Source organism: Macaca fascicularis, chromosome 3 (genome assembly GCF_037993035.2).
Source record: "Macaca fascicularis isolate 582-1 chromosome 3, T2T-MFA8v1.1".
Lineage (NCBI taxonomy): Eukaryota > Metazoa > Chordata > Mammalia > Primates > Cercopithecidae > Macaca > Macaca fascicularis.
In genome coordinates this window covers 53,099,138-53,122,625 of record NC_088377.1, presented here as the reverse complement: position 1 = coordinate 53,122,625, position 23,488 = coordinate 53,099,138, and the positions used below count along the sequence as shown (strand labels likewise).

At 55.0% G+C, this 23,488-nt stretch overlaps 2 protein-coding genes across 12 annotated transcripts in view; one reads left to right on the top strand and one right to left on the bottom strand.

The window, feature by feature from the left end:
- Positions 1-2,186, top strand: part of RFC2 (replication factor C subunit 2) — a 47,593-nt gene extending 45,407 nt beyond the window's left edge. For 9 of the 10 annotated variants that reach the window (XR_012432323.1, XR_012432322.1, XR_012432321.1 and 6 more), the window contains one exon: positions 1,635-2,186. Coding sequence is in view for 6 of the 10 variants with exons in the window: in XM_074034770.1 (XP_073890871.1) it covers positions 1,635-1,745 (111 nt within the window). In the remaining 4 variants the exon portion in view is untranslated. The remainder of the gene's footprint in view (positions 1-1,634) is intronic. The other variant, XR_012432324.1, reaches the window with a different exon arrangement.
- Positions 2,187-4,284: 2,098 nt separating this feature from the next.
- Positions 4,285-23,488, bottom strand: LAT2 (linker for activation of T cells family member 2). Of its 2 annotated transcripts, XM_005549385.5 has the most exons (13): positions 23,354-23,488; positions 17,419-17,541; positions 16,307-16,346; positions 13,611-13,654; positions 13,389-13,437; positions 13,144-13,181; positions 12,780-12,815; positions 12,664-12,694; positions 11,722-11,777; positions 9,302-9,358; positions 8,897-9,076; positions 8,332-8,456; positions 4,285-5,174 (listed from the first exon to the last, which is right to left on the bottom strand). In XM_005549385.5, the coding sequence occupies exons 2-12, from the start codon at positions 17,510-17,512 to the stop codon at positions 8,350-8,352; spliced, it is 732 nt and encodes a 243-aa protein (XP_005549442.3). In that variant the 5' UTR covers positions 17,513-17,541; positions 23,354-23,488; the 3' UTR covers positions 4,285-5,174; positions 8,332-8,349. The 2 variants fall into 2 exon arrangements, with proteins under 2 accessions (XP_005549442.3, XP_073890874.1); XM_074034773.1 differs by lacking the exon at positions 16,307-16,346.

The window sequence follows — 23,488 nt, the reverse complement described above, 5'->3', positions numbered from 1 at the left end:
GTTTCACTCCATAAGGAACTGCTGAACGGTTTTCCAAAGTGACTGCAGTACGTGCATTCCCAGGAGCATTCCAGAGGATGCTCAACCTAGTCGCCACGCGGAGTGCTCAGTTTGGTTTTTAAGCTGTTCTGATAGGTGTGTAATGACCGGATGCAGTGGCTCATGCCTGTAATCCCAGCTACTCATGAGGCTGAGGGAGGAGGATCGCTGGAACCTGGGAGGTGGAGGTTGCAGTGAGCTGAGATCACACCACTGCACTCCAGCTTGGGCAACAAGAGTGAGACTCCTCAAAAAAAATAAAATAAAATAATTAACAACCACCACCAAATAACCTAATAGGCATGTGATGAGGTCTCATTGTGGCTTTAATTTGTATTTCCCTAATTAATATGCTGAGCATTTAATCATGTGCTTATTTGCCTTCCAGAATCTTCTTTGATGAAGCATCTATTCATATGTACCCTTTTTTTAAAGTTTTTACGTTTTTTATATTTTTGGTAGAGACGGGGTGTCCTGTGTTGCCGAGGCTGGTCTTGAACTCCCAGGCTCAAGTGATCCTCCCTCCTCGGCCTCCCAAAGTGCTGGAATTACGGGTGTGAGCCACTGCACCTGGCCTGCATTTTTTATGTTTTTGAGAGACAGGGTCTTGCTCTGTCACCCAGGCTGGAGTGCAGTGGTGCAATCATAGTTCACTGCAGCCTCAACCTTCCAGGCTCAAGCAATCCTCCCACTTCAGGCTCCCAAGTAGCTGGGACTACAGGCGTGTGCCACTACGCTTAGATCGTTTTTATTTTCTTTTTTTTTGTAGAGTTTGGGTGTTGCTCTGTTGTCCAGGCTGATCTCCAACCCTGGGCTAGTGATCCTCCTGCCTTAGCCTCCCAGAGTGCTGGGATTACAGGTGTGAGCTACTTGCTGCTCCAGGTCTAAATCTACCCATTTTTTAATTGGGTTGTTTGTTTTTTATTACTGAATTTATTTATTTACTTATTTATTTTTGAGATGGAGTCTTGCTCTGTCGCCCAGGCTGGAGTTCAGTGGTGCTATCTCGGCTCACTGCAACCTCCGCCTCTCAGGTTCAAGTGATTCTCCTGCCTCAGCCTCCTGAGTAGCTGGAATTATAGGCACGCGCCACCATGCCTGGCTGATTTTTGTATTTTTAGTAGAGATGGGGTTTCACCATGTTGATCAGGCTGATCTCAACTCCTGGCCTCGTGATCCACCCACCGTGGCCTCCCAGAGTGCTGGGATTACAGTCACGAGCCACTGCACCCGGCCTTTATTACTGAATTTTTGAGAATTCTTTATAGTCTGGATGCAAGTTCTTTATCAGATATATTAATGTTTTCCTCTAGCCTGGCTTTCCGTGCTGCCCCCCCGCCCCGCCCACCCATTTTCTTAACAGTATCTTTGAAAGAACTGTCAGCATCCTTTTAAGAAATAAATTGAACTTTAGGTAAACATAATCTATCGCATCTTAGCATTCATTTTCCGGCTGGAGTTGGAATTCCTCATGCTGATTTTGAACAAACCATTAGTTCAGTTTGTTTCTGTTTTTATTTTTATTTTTTCAGTTCAGATTTTAAAAAAGAACTCCCCCACTTACTAACCAGATTTGAATTTGGTTTGTTTTTCAGGAAATTGGATACACTCACATGAAAATAGCAGAAGGAGTGAACTCCCTTTTGCAGATGGCAGGCCTCCTGGCCAGGCTGTGTCAGAAGACAATGGCCCCGGTGGCCAGTTAGAGCAGAGACTTCGCTGACTGACTTACAGGAGCCCTATCCTGAGGTACAGGAGCTGTGGCTTTCTGATGGGGGAAAATGCTGCCTTAGGCTGGAGCCAGCATGACTGCCGTTTAAACTCCAGTGGCTGGCCAGGCGCGGTGGCTCACACCTGTAGTTCCAGCACTTTGGGAGACCGAGGCAGGTGGATCACCTGAGGTCAGGAGTTCGATACCAGCCTGGCCAACATGGGGAAACACTGTCTCTACTAAAAATATAAAACTTAGCTGGGTGTGGTGGCAGGCACCAGCTACTTGGGAGGCTGTGGCAGGAGAATCGCTTGAACCCAGGAGGTGGAGGTTGCAGTGAGCCAGGATCATACCATTGCACTCCAGCCTGGGTGACAGAGAGAGACTCTGTCTGGGGGGTAAAAAAAATTAAATAAATAAACTCCTGTGGCTTTCATGATTGCTTCTGGGACATCTGTGCCTCACGAGTGTTTGCGTTCAGCCTCCGCCCCACTGATGTGGTACGGGGCGGAAAGGCACAGAGGAGCTGAGGGTGGTCTCTGATCTGTGTGTGGGTTGACATTTTAGCTAATAAAGCCTTGCAGTGTTTGTTGGCAATAAGGTGACCACGTGAAGCCTCGAGGAAAACCAGCTTCCTGTCTCTACTGGCCTTGGCAGCCTACAAGTAGAAAAGGCGATTAGATAGTAGGCCCACAAGCTCATCTCGGTTCTTCTAGAAGCCTGAAGGGGCCACTTCCCCAGGGTGAGGGCAGGGTTTGCTGTCATTTCCTATTTAGACTGACTTCTCAGAATGGCCAGGTGGCGAGCCTCTCAGAGAGGGCCGCAGAGTGGAGAGACGCAGCCCAGCCCTCAGGAAAACACCGTGACGCCCTTCCTGTGTTCTAGACCATACTCTTTGTGCTTGCCTTTGTGCTTGCTTTAGAATTCCCCGGGGAATTTCCTACTAATTTGTAGAATTGCCTTTTTTTTTTTTTTTTTTTTTTTTTTTGGTAAGATGCTATTTTGTTTCCGTTTTTTTTTATTTATTTATTTTATTTTTAAGATAGGGTCTTGCTCTGTTACCCAGGCTAGAGTGTAGTGGGCCAATCCTGGCTCACTGCAGCCTCAACCTCCTGGGCTTAAGTGATCCTCCTACCTCAGCCTCCCAAGTAGCTGGGACAACAAGCATGCACCATGATGCCCAGCTAATTTTTAAATTTTTTGTGGAAATGGGGTCTCGCTCTATTGCTGGGACTGATCTCAAACTCCTGTCCTCAAGTGATCCTCCCACCTCAGCCTTCCGAGTAGCTGGGACTACAGGCATGCATCACGATGCTCAGCTAATTTTTAATTTTTTGTAGAAATAGGGTCTTGCTATATTGCTGGGACTGGTCACAAACTCCTGGTCTCAAGTAATCCTCCCACCTCAGCCTCCCAAAGTGCTGGCATTACAGGTGTTAGCCACCATACCTGGCCCGTTTGGGCACAGTGGCTCACGCCTGTAATCCCAGCACTTTGGGAGGCCAAGGCCGGCGGATCACATGAGATCGGGGTTCAAGGCCAGCCTGGCCAACACAGAGAAATCCCGTCTCTACTAAAACATGAAATTACCTGGGCATGGTGGTACATGCCTGTAATCCCAGCTACTCAGGAGGCTGAGGCAGGAGAATTGTTTGAACCCAGGAGGTAGAGATTGTAGTGAGGCAAGATAGTGCCACTGCACTCCAGCCTGGGCGACAGAGCGAGACTCTTATAAAAACAAGGAAGAGAAGCTTGTCCCTGAGGTTGTGCAGGCAGGACTTCAGGGTGTGAAGTAACACGCGGGCAACAGTTGGGTTCTAGACATTTCTTCGGATTTCCTAACTTGTTGCATTAATTTCTTCTCATGGGAAGAGTCCCTGGGCCATCCCAGAAAGACGGCTGGACTTGGGAACTAAGATCCCATCCGCATGCCTCATGCCCTCAGGGTCCCTTTTTATTAAACAGGAGCTGTGGCCGTCATTCCCTTAAGGTTTTTTGTATTTGGTTATGTTTTTGGAGACAAGGTCTCCCTCTTTCGCCCAGGCTGGAGTGCAGTGGTGCAATCACCGTTCACTGCAACCTTCTGGGTTCAAGTTATTTTCCTTCCTCAGCCTCCCAGGTAGTTGAGACTACAGGCATGCACCACCATGCCCAGCTAATTTTTGTTTGTTTGTTTGTTTGTTTTTGAGACGGAGTCTCTGTCGCCCAGGCTGGAGTGCAGTGGCGCGATCTCAGCTCACTGCAAGCTCCGCCTCCCGGGTTCATGCCATTCTCCTGCCTCAGCCTCCCGAGTAGCTGGGACTACAGGCGCCCACCACCTCGCCCAGCTAGTTTTTTGTATTTTTTAGTAGAGACGGTGTTTCACCGTATTAGCCAGGATGGTCTCGATCTCCTGACCTCGTGATCCACCCATCTCGGCCTCCCAGAAGTGCTGGGATTACAGGCTTGAGCCACCGCGCCCGGCTCCATTTTTGTATTTTTATAAAAGGTTTTTTACCTGAAGCAGGGGAAAGGAGACACAGGATAATCACTGCTTTTCAACTAAAATGGTTTTATTGAGATGTTTTGGTTGGAGGAGATACTTTTTCTGGCAGCATTTCTGACTCAGAAGGTCCCTCTGGGCCCCTGCTCTTCCCATGAGACAGTCATATTACTGTCTAATCAGCTCTGCAGAGGCCAGCCCTGGAGCAGAGGAGGATTCTGGGCCATGGAGGAGACCTACTCTGCCCCGTTCTGGTCACTGCTTCTCTAAACTCTCACGCACTATTGTCCATAGCAAATGACATTTCCACTGAAAGCGCATAAAGATGGCGACAGCCTTATTTCTTCCTTAGTGAACTGAAGCCCAAAGAAAGGGGAGGTCCCACTAAAGGGGAAGAGAGCCAGGGCCCCGCCCAACCAGGATGCTGAAATTAACTACATGTAATGCTTTCTAGGAGACAACACAGAAATCTCTACTCTGAAATCCAGAATATTAAATATGGCTCCCCCTCTATAAGTTAACTGGAGAAGCTTATCAATCCTTTAAGACCCCGGCAACCAACAATAGCAATTAGGAATCCAAATTCATAGCACAAAAGGACACAGATACCAGTGTTGGACAATGGTTTTGGTATGGGGACAGGGCGACAGCTTATCCTAAATCCTACGCATCCATCCATACCAGGAGCCGGGTTACCCTCGGTACCAGGTGCCTGCCCCACAAAGCCTGGGTTGGGAGAGGGCTTGGTGGCAGGGCTGCAGCTCCTGTGGGTAACTGTCCTTTCCCGGGCTGTGCGCACCTGGCCATGTGGTCCTCAGGGTGGCTGGTTCTCCTTCCAGGAGCAACCATGGCAGGGGCTTAAAAGTTGAGTAGCTCTGGGAAATGGTCCTTGGAAAGCAGCGACAGGTCCATGAGCACAATAGTCCCTCTTCGCCTTGACTCCTTAAATGAAGAGGAAAGTTTGTAGAAGGAGGTTTGCCTTGATCCGTATTTTGTTCCTGAGAACCAGAACCACTGGTTTGGGGCAGCTCACAGCAGCTCAACCTCCTAGACTCAAGCTATCCTCCCACCTCAGCCTCCGAGTAGCTGGGACTACACGTGTGCACCACTACACCTGGCAAATTTTTGTATATTATGTGGAGACAGCGTTTCGCCATGTTGCCCACCCCTGTCTCCACTGCTGCCACCCCTGGCCCAGATGGCACCAGTGCCTGGGTCCTTCCTGGGCTTCCTGTACCCACTCTCCCAGTACCCATTTGTCTGCCCAACAGCCAGAGAAATTGAATTAGAAACATCCAGCCAGTCTTTTGTCCAAAACCTTCCCATTGGCCGGGCGCGGTGGCTTACGCCTGTAATCCCAGCACTTTGGGAGGCTGAGGTGGGCCAATGACCCTGAGGTCAGGAGTTCGAGACCAGCCTGACCAACATGGCGAAACCCCATCTCTACTAAAAAAAAAAAATTAGCCAGGTGTGGTGGCACGTGCCTGTAGTCCAGCTACTCGGGAGGCTGAGGCAGGAGAAACCTGAACCCAGGAAGCAGAGGTTGCAGTGAGCCGAGATCGCACCACTGCACTCCAGCCTGGGTGACGGAGCGAGACTCCTTCTCAAAAAACAAAATAAATACAAAAAAATTAGCCAGGCGTGGTGGTAGATCTCTGTAATCCTAGCTACTCGGGAGGCTGAGGCAGGAGAATCGCTTGAACGCAGGAGGTGGAGGTTGCAGTGAGCTGAGATTGTGCCGTTGCACTCCAGCCTGGGCCACAGGAATGAAAAAAAAAGAAAAAAACAACCTTTCTGTCTCCCTCCCTCCCTCCCATCTCATGCAGTAAAACCCCAAGTGCTGGCCCTGCCTGGTCAGCCTCCCCACCTCCGGCCTCGACCTCCACTAGCTTCCCCTCACCTGCTCCTCCCCACCCCGGCTTTGCTCAGACCTGTGGGGATCATTCCACCCTGGGGCCTCCGTTGTCCCCTCTGCCTGGATGCCCTTCCCCCAGATGGGGTGAGGAAGGGAGCTCTGAAAGGCTTCTCTAGCCTCCTTCCTTAAATTGCAACACCCCATCGTGCCCACAGCCCCACACTACTTCCTGCCCCGCTTCCCTGTTTTGTTTATCTCTGTCGGACTTACCACCAGTGAACATGCCATGTCTTCTTACCTGTTTTCTTTCTATTTTTTTTTTTTTTTTGACAGGGTCTCATTCTGTCATCCTGGCTGGAGTACAGTGGTACCATCATAGCTCACTGTAGCCTTGAACTTCTGGGCTCAAGTGATCCTCCTGCCTCAGCCTCCCAAGTAGCTGGGACTACAGGCACATACCACTATGCCCAGCTAATTTTTAAATTGTTTTGTTTTTTGAGATGGGGTCTTGCTCTGTTGCCCAGGCTTGAGTGCAGTGGCGCGACCACAGCTCACTGCAGCAACCGTGGCTCATTGCAACCTTGACCTCCCAGGCTCAAGTGATCTTCCCACCTCAGCCTCACAAGTCAGTGGGACTCTGGGGCATCCACCACCATGCCTGGCTAATTTTAAAAGTTTTTGTAGAGGCTGGACATAGTGGCGCGTGCCTGTAATCCCAGCTACTTGGAAGGCTGAGGCACGAGAATCACTTGAACCCAGGAGGCAGAGGTTGCAGTGAGCCGAGATCATGCCACTGCACTCCAGCCTGAGTGACAGTGATACTCTGTCTCATTAAAAAAAAAAAAAAAAAAAAAAGTTTTTGTAGAAACAGAGGTCTTGCTATGTTGCCCAGGCCGGCCTCAAACTCAGAGGCTCAAAGGATCCTCCCGCCTCAGCCTCCCGAAGTGCTAGGATTTATAGGCATGACCACTGTGTCCGGCCCTATCTGTTTTCTCTCTCCCACCAGAACGTAAGATCTAAGGGGTCAGGGGTTTCCTGTTCTTTATGTTGGTGTCCCCAGCACCTAGAGCGGGACTTGCCCATAGCAGGGGCCCAGTGGATACTGGTTGAATGAATGACGTGGGGCTCTGCACACGCGGCTCAAACTCCTGCACCTGCCTCTGGGGCTGAGTCTTGACCGCCCGGGTTCAATGTGGTTTCCACCCTCCAGCCTGTTCACTGAGATGACGGCCTGGGTCTCCCAGGTGGGGGCTCTGGGCGGCCTTCAAGGCCCTCTGGGGATCCATCCTGCTTCCCAAGCGGTAGACCCAGCCTGGGCTTTGATGTCTGATGTCTGACCACTGGGACTTCCATCTCCTCCTCCCCTTACTCCAAGATGTGACCTTGGGCAGGTGGCTTCACTGCTCTGTGGCTTTGGGTGCCAAGAGATGGTGCACGTGTGAACACTTAGCATCACTCCATCTCACTGGCCTGCGGTGGCTCCTCAGTGCGTCTCAACCACCGTTACATTTTCCAGTGTCCCCGCCTCCTGTCTGTTTCCAGCAGTGACCGAGTGCCTGCTGGGCTAAGGCTTTGTGTGCGATGTCTGGTCTGTTTTTTTATTTGTTTATTGAGACGGAGTCTCGCTCTGTCGCCCAGGGTGGAGTACAGTGGTGCGATCTCTGCTCACTGCAACCTCCGCCTCCAGGGTTCAAATGATTCTCCTGCCTCAGCCTCCCAAGTAACTGGGACTACAGGCGCCCACCACCATGCCCGGCTCATCTTTTGTGTTTTTAGTAGAGATGAAGTTTCACCATGTTGGCCAGGCTGGTCTCAAACTCCTGACCTTAGGTGATCCGCCTGCCTCGGCCTCCCAAAGTGCTGGGATTACAGGCGTGAGCCACCACGCCCGGCTGTGTGTGGGATGTCTTGTCTGAGAGGGAGGCACCATGTGAGGAACTAATTTCTGGGAGGTTGTCACTTGGTCCAAGGTGGCAGCCAGGAGGATGCAGTGGAGTTGGGAGACCCACCCGGTGCCTAATCCTTTGCCCCCGAAGTCACCAGAATTCCCTGCCTGATGCCCCTGGCCAGAACACAGGAACAGAGTCGCCAAGCTGCCCTCTTGGAGCACCCATGGGTGCATCCTGCAGCCCCCACCATGGCCCCTCCACCCACACTCTCGGCTGTTCCCTTGGATTGGGGGTCCTGCAGCCTGGCAAGACCTCCAGTCCTTGGCCTACAGCAGCTGGAGAGCAGGGGCTGTACCTTTCTTCTTGGTCTGCCCTAGGCTTCTGTGGCCGCCACCTCCCCGTTCACGTAATCCGGTTCCCCGTCCTCCTCCTCGTCTGGGCTTCCCACCGGGCCAGGGGAGGCTTGTCTCTGGAGTTGCCCTGCGGACCAGCGGGCAGACAGGTCATCGAGTGGGTCATGTGGAGACACCCGTAACTATTCCCCCAGACTCAGACCCCAGACTCCACAAAACAGCCTGCGGGAAACGCCATGCCGGACAGGTCCTAGCAGTGTGTGTCTGTCCCGTCTCTGGGATTTGCCGAAGATCGTCCTGCTCTGAGAGCAGGTGAACGTGTTACTCTATGCATGCAGCTGGACGGGGCGGCCTGCCCGGGAGGACCTGACCCCACCCCAGAGGCTGGGTGGCTGCCGAGGGCCGTCCTGTGTGGTTCAAGGTCTCTGCAGCTGCCCCTGCACCCAGGCATCACTGCGGGGTTAGCTGGACTGGCTGGAGGGAAGCCCACTTTCAGCCCGCGCTTCCAGGCCAGTCCCTCAAGCCTGCCCTAAGTGGGCCACCCTGCATCCTCCTCTGGCCACCTACCCATGACCCTCCTGGACGTGCGCCACTGATGGATGGATGCTGAGTTCTGATAATCCTCGGATTCCTCCTCTTCTTCCGGGGAGGCAGAGGGACAGAGACCAGAAGTGGGGCCAGTCTTCAGGGCCGGCGACGGGATGTGGTCCCCTCTGCAGAGGCCACCTGTGCCGTCCTGCTGGGCAACTGCAGAGAGGGAGAATAGGCCCCCCTTGGCTCATCCCACAGAGGCACCAGGAGCCAACAGAGCCTCCTCCGAGGATACTAGGGGCAAGGCTCTACCCAAAGGTACCCAGGGATCTGAGAGCCTTCGGTTTCAAAGTGGGGGCGGCCTTTGAGCAGTGGGGAGTGCAGGGGCCAAGGAGGCCTGCTGCTCCCGGCCCCAGCCTGCCCCTGGCTGGGCAACCTCACCTGGCTCTGTGGTTTTCTGCTTGCAAATGAGCACATTCTCATAGGAATTGGCATCATCTGTAGGAGAGAGAGGAGCAGGCACGGGGGTGTGGGCAGGCCCTGCAAGACCTGGCTCATCCTCCACCTCTGTCCTGCCTTCCCTTTGCAGGGGACCTTTCCTGCCAAGCCCTAGCCCTCTGGGTCCTCTGGGACCTCAAGCCTTCTCCTGGATGAGCTTCCTAATGGGCGCTGGCCTGGTGCCTCTGTAGGCTTTTCCCTGAGCCCTGAGCTCCTTCTCTGTCTTCTTTGTTTCTTGTTGAGATGGTGTCTGCTCTGTCACCCAGGCTGGAGGACATTGGCAAAGTTATAGCTCACTGCAGCCTCCAACTCCTGGCTCAAACGATCCTCCTACCCCTCAGCCTCCTGAGTAGCTGGAACTACAGGCACGTACCACCGTGCCCAGCTAACTTTTAAAATTTTTTGTAGAGAGAGGATCTCGCTGTGTTGCCCAGGCTGATCCCGAGCCCCTAAATTTAGGCCATCTTCCCAAAATGCTGGGATTACAGACGTGAGTCACTGTGTCCAGCCTCCTTCTCTGTCTTCTGAGATCCCCTCCAAATGCACTTGGGAGGAGGTACTCTGGGGGAAGGTTGCAATTCAGGCCCATGATGGGTGGCTGGAAGGAGGGAGGGAGGCAGGGGCAGTCTCACGGCTCATCTCTAATCAGGAGCTTTCCCTAGAGCCACTGCCGGGAGGGGCTGGACTCTTCCAGACAGGGCGGGGCAGGCTGGGGACGCTTTGCTTGGGGACCCAGGCTGAGTGTGGCACCTCAGCGCCTGGCACCCCATCTTGGTCTTGTAATGGGGAAGCTGGGCTCTGACCGATGCCCCACCCAAAATCCATCAGTGATGTTGGGGTCCTAAGAAATTGAGCCGTGCTGGCCTGGTGGGGTGGCTCACGCCTGTAATCCCAGCACTTTGGGAGGCTGAGGCGAGCGGATCACCTGAGATCAGGAGTTGAAGACCGGCCTGGTCAATACGGTGAAACCCCGTCACTACCAGAAATACAAAAAATGAGCCAGGCGTGGTGGTGGGCGCCTGTAATCCCAGCTACTTGGGAGGCTGATGCAGGAGAATCGCTTGAACCTGGGAGGTGGAGGTTGCAGTGTACCAAGATCGTGCCATTGCACTCAGCCTGGGTGACAGAGCAAGGCTCTGTCTCAAAAAAAAAAAAAAAAAAAAAAAAAAAAAAAATGGAGGTGGCAGTGGTGGGGGCAGAAGAGGACCCCCCAACACCTACCCAGCATGGTCCAGGCAGGAGCCAGGTCAGGCAGCTGGATTCAAGCCCCGGGCCCATGCACCTCTCAGCAGGCTCCTCCCACCCTGAGTCCTCAGTTGCCCTTTTTTTTTTTTTTGAGATGGAGTCTTGCTCTGTTGCCCAGGCTGGAGTACAACAGCATGATTTTAGCTCACTGCAGCTTCTGCCTCCCAGGTTCAAGCGATTCTCTTGTCTCAGCCTCCTGACTAGCTGAGATTACAGGCATGCACCACCATGCCCGGCTAATTTTTTTTTTTTTTTTTTTTTTTTGTATTTTTGTAGAGACTGGGTTTCAGCATGTTGGCCACACTGGTCTTGAACTCCTGACCTCAGGTGATCCACTCACCTTGGCCTCCCAAAGTGCTGGGATTACAGGCGTGAGCCACCGTGCCCAGCCTCTCAGTTGCCCTTTCTATAAAGCAAAGGCGGCCGGGCGCGGTGGCTCAAGCCTGTAATCCCAGCACTTTGGGAGGCCGAGGCGGGCGGATCACAAGGTCAGGAGATCGAGACCACAGTGAAACCCCGTCTCTACTAAAAATACAAAAAATTAGCCGGGCGCGGTGGCGGGCGCCTGTAGTCCTAGCTACTCAGGAGGCTGAGGCAGGAGAATGGCGTGAACCCAGGAGGCGGAGCTTGCAGTGAGCCGAGATCGCACCACTGCACTCCAGCCTGGGCAACAGCGTGAGACTCCGTCTCAAAAAAAAAAAATAAATAAATAAATAAATAAAAAATAAAGCAAAGGCATTCAGGGACCAAGGTTCTGGTGGCCTCAGAGCCTGCAGGGATCACCGTCCCGGGTACCTTCTGGGCTCAGGAGGAGATGCTCAGTCCTCGTTCACAAGGACCTGGCCTCCCCCGACCTCCCCGAGCCAGCCCTCTAGTTCCCTGCCCCTGTGACCCACTCCTCTCTCCCACGCCTGTGTCCACAGCTCCCACGCTGACCCACCTGCCCCCTAGCCCTCCTTGGCCCCTGCCTGCAGCACCAGCCTCCTTCAGTCCACCCAGCCGGCTTTGCCAGTTCACCTGAACCCAGGCCCAGCGTCCTCTCCTGCTGGAGGTGTGGCTTCTGCCCCGAGCTCCCACTCTACTTCCTCCCCCCCCACCGGCTTTGTCCTTCACCTCACCTTCCGGGGGCTTCCGGAACCGCCCCCAGTTGTAATACTCCATGGCAATGGGGTCTCTGGCCAAGAGAACATACACAGCACAGGTTTCAGGGCAGGCTGGAGGTCAAGTTGGGGGGCTCTGTAGGGGGACGGTGAGGCCAGGGCTGCTCCCACCATTGCTCGTCATGGGGGTCTGCCAGGATCTCCTCTCTGATTCCTCCACCCCCACTTCCTGGGACCCCTGAGCCACCAGGGGGCTGGAGGGCGTGGCCAGCTGCCTGGTTGGAGCCACCTTTTTTCTGTGTGTGTGTTTTGTTTTTTTTTTTGAGGCAGAGTCTCTGTCATCCAGGCCGGAGTGCAATGGCATGATCTCGGCTCACTGCAACCTCAGCCTCCCAGGTTCAAGCGATTCTCCTGCCTCAGCCTCCCAAGTAGCTGGGATTACAGGCACGCACCACCATGCCTGGCTAATTATTTTCAGTAGAGACAGGGTTTCACCATGTTGGCCAGGCTGGTCTTGAACCCCTGGCCTCAGGTGGTCTGCCTGCCTCAGCCTCCAAAAGTCCCGGGATTGCAGGCATGAACCACCGCACCTGGTGAGCCACCTTGCTTTGTGACCTTAGGCCAGTCCCCGTAGTTTGCCCATCTGTGAGATGATGCAACACCCTGGAGGGGTTCTGGGTGTCCTGTAGCTTGTCTTTGACTGGGTGATGCTGAATGAGTCTCCATCCCCCACCCCGACACCCTGTGTCCCAGAGCAGGGCCAAGTCCGGTCCCACAAAGCCAGGGTCACCTGAGAGACAACAGTGTCACCCAATGCCTGCCTGTCAGGAGAAGGAGGGGAACCTGGATGCCTTGTTCTAGTGCAAGAGGGTGGTTCCTGGACCAGGAAGCCCAGGGCTGTGGCAGGCAGGTGGGGCAGGGGGAGAGGTGAGGCAGGGGGACAGGACCAAGGTCACTCACATGTAGCCTTCCTCCGACCCGTGTCTGCTTCCTGCGGGAGGAGGCGAGAATCGGGCCTGAGCCCATGGGCTGTGGCCCCCACTGTGGCCTCCCCCTTTCCCCAGCAGCCCACCTACCTTTGCTGAAGTTCTGGTACCTGCAAGATGCTGGATCTGGAAGAAAGGCCCAGCTCATCGCTCTCTCCCCTGGCCCCTGCTTTCCACCCAGCTCGGCGCTGCAGCCCAAGGCAGGGCAAGCTATTTCCCGTGTCTGAGCCTTTGCAGTGCTCCCTGTCCCCTCAGTGGGGCATGTGCAAGTGTGCACCCTCCCCCTGCCAGGCCGATTCCAGGAGCCCGCCCTGCCCCAGCCTGTGTGTCTCTCCTGGGGAGGTCTCGCCTAGCCCCACAGCCCCCACTGCACGACGCCTGGCCCACGGGGTGTTTGCCTGTCTTAGTCCCAGCTTGGCTAGGCCTGTCCCTGTCCCTGCCTTGTGCCACTCACCCTCCAGGCCTGGGGAGAATTGCAACAGCTTGTCCTTCCTGCAGGGAGGGGGAAGGAGCGGGTTGAAGGAGGGGCCGTAGCGGAGATGCCCCCCAGGATACATCCCCTATACCCCTGCTGGGGCCTTCATAGCTGAGCCCTGGAGCTCTGGGGCCCAGGGAGGGAGGGAGGTCTTGACCTGGGCTCACCAGGTAGGGACCTACAGGACTTTCCTTCTTGTCACTTCCTGGGGGGCTGTGACCTACCTTGTGGGTGCCGTGTCCTCCAGGGGTCCTGGCCATGCCTGCCCGACCACTGCAAAGGGCAAGAAGTGGGGTGTTGGCTGGGCCTCCAGGCTAGCCCAGCCCCCTCACCCCATCATCCCCCCACATCAGGCCTGGCCATGGTCTTACGGCAATGGGGACCGAGAGAACCTGCTAGGGACACCCCCAACCCAGAGCCCAGCCCGGGGGCCCTTGGAGACTCACAGGAGTAGGTCCAGGACCCTGTGAAGCTCTGTTGGTCCTCACGCCTGGAAATGCATGGGCTGTGCTGAGCCTGGGCCTGGCCTCCCACAGTCCAAGGACACAGGGACAGGAGAGAGGGACAGGCAGGGACGAGGAGGGAGAGCAGAGGGACGAACCAGGGTGACAGAGGGGAGGAACCGCTGTCCTTTCAGGCCTCACAGCTCCCCCTGCTACCCCCATTCTCTGGCCCCTCTGTGCACTGGGTGCCCACCCCTCACACAGGGTCCTGGGCTAGAGCCTGGCTCTCAGCCAGACCCATCCCTGACGTGGCCTCAACAGGGCCACATCCTGCCGGGGGGTCCCAGGCCCCTGGAGACGGGTCAGGAGGGATCTGTGGACAGGGCTGAGGTGGCAGTCCTGAGATTCTGGGGCATGAGGGTGAATGAAGGCAGGTGATGAGGAATCCAGCAGTGACTTGGGGTAAAACATTTCAGCCAGGAGTGACAAAGAGGCTGCTTCCCACCTGCTGGTCCCAGGAGTGTTTGCAATTCCTTAAAAAAGCACACGCTCGAGGCCCGGTGCGGTGGCTCACGCCTGTAATCCCAGGGCTTTGGGAGGCCAAGGCAGGCGGATCACCTGAGGTCGGGAGTTCAAGACCAGCCTGACCAACATGGGGAAACCCCGTCTCTACTAAAAATACATAAATTAGCTGGTTATGGTGGCGCATGCCTGCATTCCCAGCTACTCGGGAGGCTGAGACAGGAGAATCACTTGAAGCCAGGAGGTAGAGGTTGCAGTGAGCCAAGATCATTCTACTGCACTCCAGCCAGAACAACAGAGTAAATGTGACTCCATCTCTAAATAAATAAAGAAAGAAATAAGACTATTCCTAGCCTTCCTTGCACCAAAGTGTGGCCATGGATTAAGCTCTGGTCTATGAGATTCAAGCCAAGGTTGTTGATATTTCCAATAAATCTTTTTAAAGGGGGGCACTGGCAACTGGGAGACACCCTTTGTATCCTTGTTCATTCTTTCTTCCTGCTGCTGGGAATGCAGAGATGAGGGCCGGCGCCCCAGCTGCCATCTTGGACCATGAGCTGCTCTTGAAAATGGAAGCCACCATTACAGGTGATGGAGTGGATTGGCTCATTATTAAAGCAGGTTTGGTGGCTCCTCCTCTGAACCAGAATGGGTACCTGGCCCAGCCTTCCAAACTCCTGGAAGACTGGGGCTCAGGGTGACCTGATTTAGGAGAGATACCCTAAATCCACAGGAGAGAGTCAGATGTGGCTTCCTGGGAGAAGCAACAGAGGAACGGAGCCTGTGCTCACAGCAGTCACTTCATGCAGACTGGTGGGACTGAGCCCAACCGAGGTGACAGATGGAGAGGCAGGCAAAGGCATTCCAGGGAGGGGACCGAACAGCTCCCCTTCCACCTCCCACATGGAGACCCTGAGTCTGGCCCTGACCCTCTGTGGCTCTAAGATCAATCGGGGGGCCGGGGGTGGGCAGGTCCTGAGAGAAGAGGGGAGGGGGGAAGTGTCCGAGGAGTCAAGGGCGTGGGGGGCATCGGGGGAGGTTGCAGGCAGGCCAGAGAGCCACGTGGCCAGAAAGACCCAGAAAGGTCTAGCCCTGGCCCACATTGAGCAAAGATGGGAAGATTCTATTTTCAAATCTCACTGTGGTTTTTCAGTTGCAAAAGGAAATGAGGAAGGATGTGTGGCGTGCGTGTGTGGGTCATGAGTGGCTGCTCGGGGGTGCACGTGGACCTCCAAGGTCTCCTGGGCCCACAGCAAGTCATTCTCTTAAAGGACACCTGTGGCTACTGCCCATGTACCCAGGCTGTTTTGGGTTTTAGCCCTAGCCTGCAGTGTCGAACCCACTGCCCTTCCCTGGGTCTTTCTCACAGTCCTTCCCTGGTTCCCCAAGGGACTTGCCCACATCCTCCCCAGAGCTCCAGCAGCTTCTCCCAGGGGAGACTCCAACAACGTTCACATTTCACCCTGTGCTGGGGTCTCTGTCTCTTGCATTGCAGGGGGAGAGCGGACTAGCCCTGGGGGATTGGGGTCAAAGGGAGCCTGAAGACACAGGTGCCTGGACTTCTTTTTTTTTTCTTTTCTTTTTTTCTTTTTCTTTTTTTTTTTTTTTCTGAGATGGAATCTCGCTTTTTCGCCCAGGCTAGAGTGCAGTGGCACAATCTCAGTTCTCTGCAACCTCCGTCTCCTGGGTTCAAGTGATACTCCTGCCTCAGCCTCCAGAGTAGCTGGGAGTACAGGCACCCACCACCATGCCCGGCTAATTTTTGTATTTTAGTAGAGACAGGGTTTCACCACGTTGGCCAGGCTGGTCTCGAACTCCTGACCTCAGGTGATCCACCTGCCTCGGTCTCCCAAAGTGCTGGGATTACAGGCGTGAACCATCGCGCCTGGCCAGATGCCTGGACTTCTAGAGGGGTTCACAGGAAAACTGAAGAGTGGCTAGCCCCACAGCCCAGGCATCCCCGCCTCTCAAAGCCCTCCACAACCCAAGATGCAGCAGGGCCTGAACAGCCTCCGGGCACTTCCTCTCCCTTCTCTGATGGCTAGGAACCCGCTAGAGCCTGGCACGGAGGAGGTGTGAGTGAAGGGGTGAAGGACGGGGGTACCAGGAATTCCCTTGGGGACGCCCATGCCCAGGGCACGTGAATACACCAGGCTAGGGACATCGAGGCAACTCACAAACTTCTCTGCTGGTAGATTTTCTCTGACCGCTTTGCACCTGCAAGAACAGGCCAGGATTAGCAAAGGGTCTGGGAGCAGCTGCGAAATGAGGTCAGACACCCCCCGCCATGTCTTGTCTCCCAGCAGGACTCAGACAGGACTTGGGGGCCAAACTGTCAATCATCACCGGCCACCTGACATTAAAGAGTATTTGGGACGGGGTGTGGTGGCTCACTCCTATAATCCCAGCACTTTGGGAGGCCGAGGCAGGAGGATCACCTGAGGTCAGCAGTTCGAGACCAGCCTGGCCAACATGGGAGAAACCCCGTCTCTACTAAAAACACAAAAATTAGCCGGGTGTGGTGGCGGGCACCTGTGGTCCCAGCTACTCAGGGGGCTGAGGCAAGAGAATCGCTTGAACCCGAGAGGCAGAGGTTGCAGTGAGCCGAGATTACGCCACTGCCCTCCAGCCTGGGAGAGCAAGGCTCTGTCTCAAAAAACAAAAACAACAACAACAAAAAAACCTGTATTTGCTCACCCTCTTTTAGAAGAGGAGAGGCGCCGGGCGCGGTGGCTCACGCCTGTAATCCCAGCACTTTGGGAGGCCGAGGCGGGAGGATCACAAGGTCAGGAGATCGAGACCACGGTGAAACCCCGTCTCTACTAAAAATACAAAAAATTAGCCGGGCGCGGTTGTGGGCGCCTGTAGTCCCAGCTACTCGGGAGGCTGAGGCAGGAGAATGGCGTGAACCCGGGAGGCGGAGCTTGCAGTGAGCCGAGATCGCGCCACTGCACTCCAGCCTGGGCGACAGAGCGAGACTCCGTCTCAAAAAAAAAAAAAAAAAAAAAAGAAGAGGAGAGGCTGGAAAAGTGGATGCCACAGGCAACCTCGCCTCCCCTCCCTTGTCTGGGGCAATTTCTCTGGCCCGATATCGCAGTTGACCTGGCAAAACCAAAGCCCACAGGTGCACCTCACCATTGTCTTCAGGGGGCAGTTTAGGGGTTCAGGGCTTAATCATGAGGTTCATCTGACCACCCCTTCTGACCACAGCCACGTCTGGGCCTGAGACGGTCTCTGAGATCCACCATCCACGCCTTCTCCCCATCATGCTCCCGGGACCCCCGCCTACCTGGGCGTGAGCAGCGCACACACAAGCTGGCTGCCACGCCCAACAGCACCAGCAGCGCTGCTCCGGGCCACAGCAGTTCAGTCCCTGAGCTCATGTCGGTTCCTGGTGTTGCCTCCTGTGATGCTGAAATGGGAGGTGCCCGTGAGCAAGGGGCCCCTTTTTCAGGAATCCCACCCTACACCCGCATGTGCTCGGACAACCTCATACCGGAGCCCAGGCTGCAGAAACACCACCTCGCTCCCCGCTCCTGCACTGGGCAGGGACAGAACCAGTCCCGTTCACTCCATGTGACCCCAAACCAACACCTCTGCCCCAGGGGCCGTCTTCACCCTTGATAAGTGCTGGAAGGTTCTGGTGGCCCACAAGATGGCCCCATGTGCACACACACAGCCCTACACACAGCCTCGCTTAATCCAGACAACTGCCCTTTGAAGACGAGGTTCACTGCATTTCACAAATCGAGAAACTGAGGCCAGAGAACTCACGTCTGCTAAGTGGAAAGACGAGATTCAGGCCCCAGTGTCCTGTCCCCAACCCTGGCTCTGCCCATCAACCCACAGTGGGTTGCCTCCAGTAAACCCCCTCTGGCTCCTGGAGGTGACAGTCTGTGGCCACCACTCACACAGAAGCACCCGGAGGCCCTTGCCCACCCCGGAGCAACTCAGGGCTCCTCTATGCTTCCCAGGACCCCTCTCTGCCTACCTCCTGCCTTGGGGTCCCCCCAGGACCTGGGAATGGGGCTTCCATTCCTGAAACAACTGCAAACCCAGATTCTGCCTGTGGTGGGAGCTGGGAGGAGGGAGGTTGGGGAAGGCTTCTTGGAGGAGGTGGCCCAACAGCATGAGGTGGAGAAAGGTGATCCGCAGAGGGATGGGGCCCTAGCGCACTGCTGCAGGGGGCTGGGATGAAATTGGCTGGGATGCCAAGGCTGGGCTGAAGACAGGATATTCAGAGGGAGCCCTGAATCCCCGGCTGGCACCTGGCCAGCTTCTTGGTCTGTGGCTGGTCCCAGCCTCGGAGCCACGGCGTGATGACCAGGCCTCAGCAAAACACACGCACACCACCCACTGTGGCCTGGTGAATGGAAGTGTGGCCCTCTCCAATGGGCTTCCAATAGCTGTTGCAACTAGAAACAGACCCGGGCCAGGCGCGGTGGCTCACGCCTTTCATCCCAGCACTTTGGGAAGCTGAGGCAGGGAGGATTGATTGAGGTCAAGAGCTTGAGACTAGCCTGGGCAACATGGTGAAATTCTGTCTCTACAAAAAAAAAAATACAAAAAAGGCCAGGCGCGGTGGCTCACGCCTGTAATCCCAACACTTTGGGAGGCCGACGCGGGCGGATCCCGAGGTCAGGAGATCGAGACCATCCTGGGTAACACGGTGAGACCCCCGTCTCTACTAAAAATACAAAAAAATTAGCTGGGCATGATGGTGGGCACCTGTAGTCCCAGCTACTCAGGAGGCTGAGGCAGGGTCACCTGTAGTCCCAGCTACTCAGGAGGCTGAGGCAGGAGAATGGCATGAAACCGGGAGGCGGAGCTTTCAGTGAGCGGAGATCGTGCCACTGTGCTCCAGCCTGGGCAACAGAGCGAGACTCCGTCTCAAAAAAAAAAAAAAAAAAAAAAGGCCGGGCACGGTGGCTTAAGCCTGCAATCCCAGCACTTTGGGAGGCCGAGACGGGCGGATCACGAGGTCAGGAGACCGAGACAATCCTGGCTAACACGGTGAAACCCTGTCTCTACTAAAAAATACAAAAAAAACTAGCCAGGCGAGGTGGCGGGCTCCTGTAGTCCCAGCTACTTGGGAGGCTGAGGCAGGAGAATGGCGTAAACCCGGGAGGCGGAGCTTGCAGTGAGCTGAGATCCGGCCACTGCACTCCAGCCTGGGCGACAGAGCGAGACTCCGTCTAAAAAAAAAAAAAAAAAAAAAAAAAAATATATATATATATATATATATCTCCAGGCATGGTGGTGCATGCCTGTGGTCCCAGCTACTTGGGAGACTGAGGCAGGAGGATTGCTTGAACCCAGGGAGATCGAGGCTGCAGTGAGCTGTGATCATGCCACTGCACTCCAATCTGGGCAACAGAGCGAGACTGTTTCAAAAAATAATAATAAGGAGACCTGGCCCCCTGGAGATGGCCAAGGACAGAGTTGAGGGTGGTGGGGTCTCTGAAGGGGTTGAGCATGGTGGGCATTTGTGGAGCCAACACTTCCGAGTGTCCACTGTCCCCCACCCCAGTGTTCTTCCTGCCCTGGCCACCAGTGAGGAGGGTTTCTCCCCATCCCACAGCCGGGGAAGGTGAGGCTTGGAGCAGTAAACAGGACTTAAAAGGAGGCCCTCCAGCTGGGTGCAGTGGCTCACGCCTATAATCCCAGCACTTTGGGAGGCCAAGGTGGGCAGATCATGAGGTCAGGAGTTCGAGACTAGCCTGACCAATATGGTGAAACCCTGTCTCTACTAAAAATACAAAAATTAGCCAGGTGTGGTGCCTTACGCCTGTAATCCCAGCTACTCAGGAGTCTGAGACAAGAGAATCGCGTGAACCCGGGAGGCGGAGGTTGCAGTGGGCCGAGATCACACCACTGTACCCCAGCCTGGGCAACAGAGCAAGACTCCATCTCAAAAAAGAAAAAAAAAAAAAAAAAGCCCAGGCACGGTGGCTCATGCCTATAATCCCAACACTTTGGGAGGCTGAGGCGGGTGGATCATGAGGTCAGGAGTTCAAGACCAGCCTGGCCAAGATGGTGAAACTCTGTCTCTACTAAAAAAATGCAAAAAATTAGCCAGGCATGGTGGTGGTGGGTGCCTGTAATCCCAGCTACTCAGGAGGCTGAGGCAGAGAATTGCTTGAACCCGGGAGGTGGAAGTTGCAGTGAGCCGAGATCCCACCATTGCACTCCAGGCTGGGCAACAAAAACGAAACTCCATCTCAAAAAAAGAAAAAAAGAGGAGCTCCAGGCTGCCTACCTCCTGCCTTGGGATCCCCGAGGCCCACCAGGACCTGGGCTGTCCCCCTTGAAAGCTGGGTGGCTTTGGACAAGTCTCAGGACCTCTCTGGACTTCCCAAATCCCCGTGGTAAGATGATGCGGAATTTCCATGTGGCCCTGAGCCACGGTCAGGGGCCCATCACAGAGAAGCCACTGGGCCTCTCCCCAAAAGCCAAGTGAGTCAGTGGGAACAAGTGAATTTCCAAGCCGTGTGACTGGCACGACCCACGTCACCCCGGGAGGTTGTCCAAGGAAAGCTCTGCTCTCTCCTCCCCATGGCCCGCCTGGGCACTGCCCTTCTCCCTCCCTGAATCTCACCTTGCCTCAGTGTCCCCAACCCAGGGTGCACCCCCAACCCCTCCATCATGGCCCAAGTTCATCTCAGGCTTGTGAGGTTGGAGCACCTTGTCTTGGGGGAGGGCTCATGGGACCAAATCTAGCCTGCGCCTGAGAGCCCCCAGCCTCAGTTTTCTCATCTATAAAATGGGGTCGGGCTGGGTACAGGGACTCACACCTGTAATTCCAATACTTTGGGAGGCCGAGATGGGAGGATCACTTGGGTTTGAGACTAGCCTGGCCAATGTGGTGAAACCCTGTTTCTACTAGAAATACAAAAACTAGCCAGGCGTGGTGGCACAAGCCTGTAATTCCAGCTACTTGGGAGGCCGAGGCATGAGAATTGCTTGAACCCGGGAGGCGGTGAGTTGCAGTGAGCTGAGATCACGCCAGTGCACTCCGGCATGGGAGACAGAGTGAGACTCCATCTCAAAAATAATAAATAAATAAATAAATAAATAAAATGGGATCAGGCTGGGTGTGGTGGTTCACGCCTGTAATCTCAACACTGGGAGGCCGAGACTGGAGGATCACTTGAGGCCAGGAGTTCGAGACTAGCCTAGACAATGTAACAAGGCCCTGTCTCTACAAAAAAATGAAAAAAATTAGGCAGGCACAATGGTACATGCCTGTGGTTCCAGCTACTCAGTACACTGAGGCAAGACAATCACTTGAGCCCGGGAGTTGGAGTCTGCAGTGAGCCAAGATCGCACCACTGCACTCCAGCCTGGGTGACAGAGCCAGACCCCGTCTCTAAAAACAAAAAGTAAAATTTAACAAACAGTCGTGTGTCTGCCCCCAGACTGAATACATCCTGTGCTGTTGGCCAGGTGCGGTGGTTCACGCCTGTAATCCCAACACTTTGGGAGGCTGAGGTGGGCAAATCACCTGAGGTCAGGAGTTCAAGACCAGCCTGGCCAACATGGTGAAACCCTGTCTCTACTAAAAATAAAAAAATTAGGCTGAGCACAGTGGCTCACGCCTGTAATCCCAGCACTTTGGGAGGCCGAGGCGGGCAGATCACGAGGTCAGGAGATCGAAACCATCCTGGCTAACATGGTGAAACCCCGTCTCTACTAAAAATACAAAAAAATTAGCCAGGTGTAGCGGCGGGTGCCTGTAGTCCCAGCTACTCGGGAGACTGAGGCAGGAGAGTGGTGTGAACCCAGGAGGCGGAGCTTGCAGTGAGCCGAGATCGCGCCACTGCACTCCAGCCTGGGCGACAGAGCAAGACTCCATCTTCAAAAAATAAAAAAGAAATAAAAAATAAAAAATTAGCCAAGTGTGGTGGCACGTGCCTGTACTCCCAGCTACGTGGAAGGGTAAGGCAGGAGAACTGCTTGAACCCAGGAGGTGGAGGTTGTAGTGAGCCGAGATCACACCACTGCACTCCAGCCTGGATGACAGAGTGAGACTCCGTTTAAAAAAATTAAAAAAATAAAACTTCTCTGCTGTCTCCGTGTCTCTGTGTCTCTGTCTCTGTCTCCCTCTCTGCGTGTGTCTCTGTCTCGCTCTTTCACTCTTCCATGTAGGTTCTGAAAGCAGGTGGGGGGAGGTGGTGGGAGCGGAGGGTGGGCCCTCTAAGGCCCCCAGGGGCCAGCAGGGCTGGGCGGGGTGGGGAGTGGGGGCTGCCACAGACCACAGTTCTGCAGAGGCCAAAATAGCACTAAAGGGAAGTGGGCAGTTTTCATATGAACAAAGATTGCCAAGAGCCGGCTTCGGGGAAGCTCTCGGGGCTGGGCTGGAGGACACTCGAGACCACCCTGCCTGTTCCCCCAGCCGAGCTGCGGCTGCGGACACTGGGGTGGGGGAGGGGGCGGCCTGGCTTGAAGCCCCGGACAGCTTTATCCACTGAACTCTGCTCTGGTGTCTGTTGGTTTTTTTCATTTAGTTTTTAATTTTATTGGTTTTTTTTTTTAAGTGATGGGAGTCTTACTATGTTGCCCAGGCTGGTCTCCAGCTCCTGACTTCAAATGATCCTCCCGCCTTGGCCTCCCCAAATGCTGGGATAACAGGTGTGAGTCACCGTGCCAGGCTGGTCCTGTTGCTTTTTCCAAATAACTTTGGGCTTCAAATGAGGCTGGCTGGGATGGGGGGAGGCGGGCGGGTGCAGCAGGGGCCTGAGCAGCCCTAGTCCCAGGGACAGAGCTGAGGGCCAGGCAGGGGGCTGGGCAGGGAGGCAGTGGGGGTTCTCCACCTGACCTGGGGCAGGACCTGGGCCCTGGTCTGTATCTCACCGTTTTTCCCTGACCTGTATAGGGGGTTACAGTCCCATTTCATGGATGAGGAAACCGAGGCTCCCAGGCCAGGGCAGCCACTGTTTTGGCTCTCGGCTGCCCTTCACCAGTCTCTGGCAATGATGGGACCACCCTGGGATGTCCCAAGGCTGTGCAGCCTAGACAGGGGAAGGTGAGGGCAGGAGAGTGGCCAGAAGCCCAGAAACAAACTGATTCCTGAAGTGCCACAGGATCTGGTGCCAGGGCGGGAGTGGCACTGCGGGAGGGGGTGCCAGGCATCCAGGCTTCTTCCCACCCCACCCAGTGGGGCCAGGAGCTCCTGGGGGATGGGGGACAGCCTAAGGACTGAGGCACCTCTGGGAAAGGCTTACCTGAGAGTCCAGGGCTCCTCACCGCGGCCGTCCCATCCTGAGCCCGCACACCTGCCCGAGCTGATGCCAACACCACTGACACTGGCGGGCGGGCAGGGCGGGCTTCCTGCCAGCCACTGAATCATCTGTACATCC

Coding starts and splice junctions, on each gene's coding strand:
- LAT2 (XM_005549385.5), bottom strand. CDS start 17,512: ATGAGCTCAGGGACTGAACTGCTGTGGCCCGGAGCAGCGCTGCTGGTG. Junction 13,438..13,610: donor AGGGTCCTGGACCTACTCCT/GTGAGTCTCCAA, acceptor TGCCCTTTGCAG/TGGTCGGGCAGGCATGGCCA. Junction 9,359..11,721: donor GTTCCGGAAGCCCCCGGAAG/GTGAGGTGAAGG, acceptor TCTCTCCTACAG/ATGATGCCAATTCCTATGAG.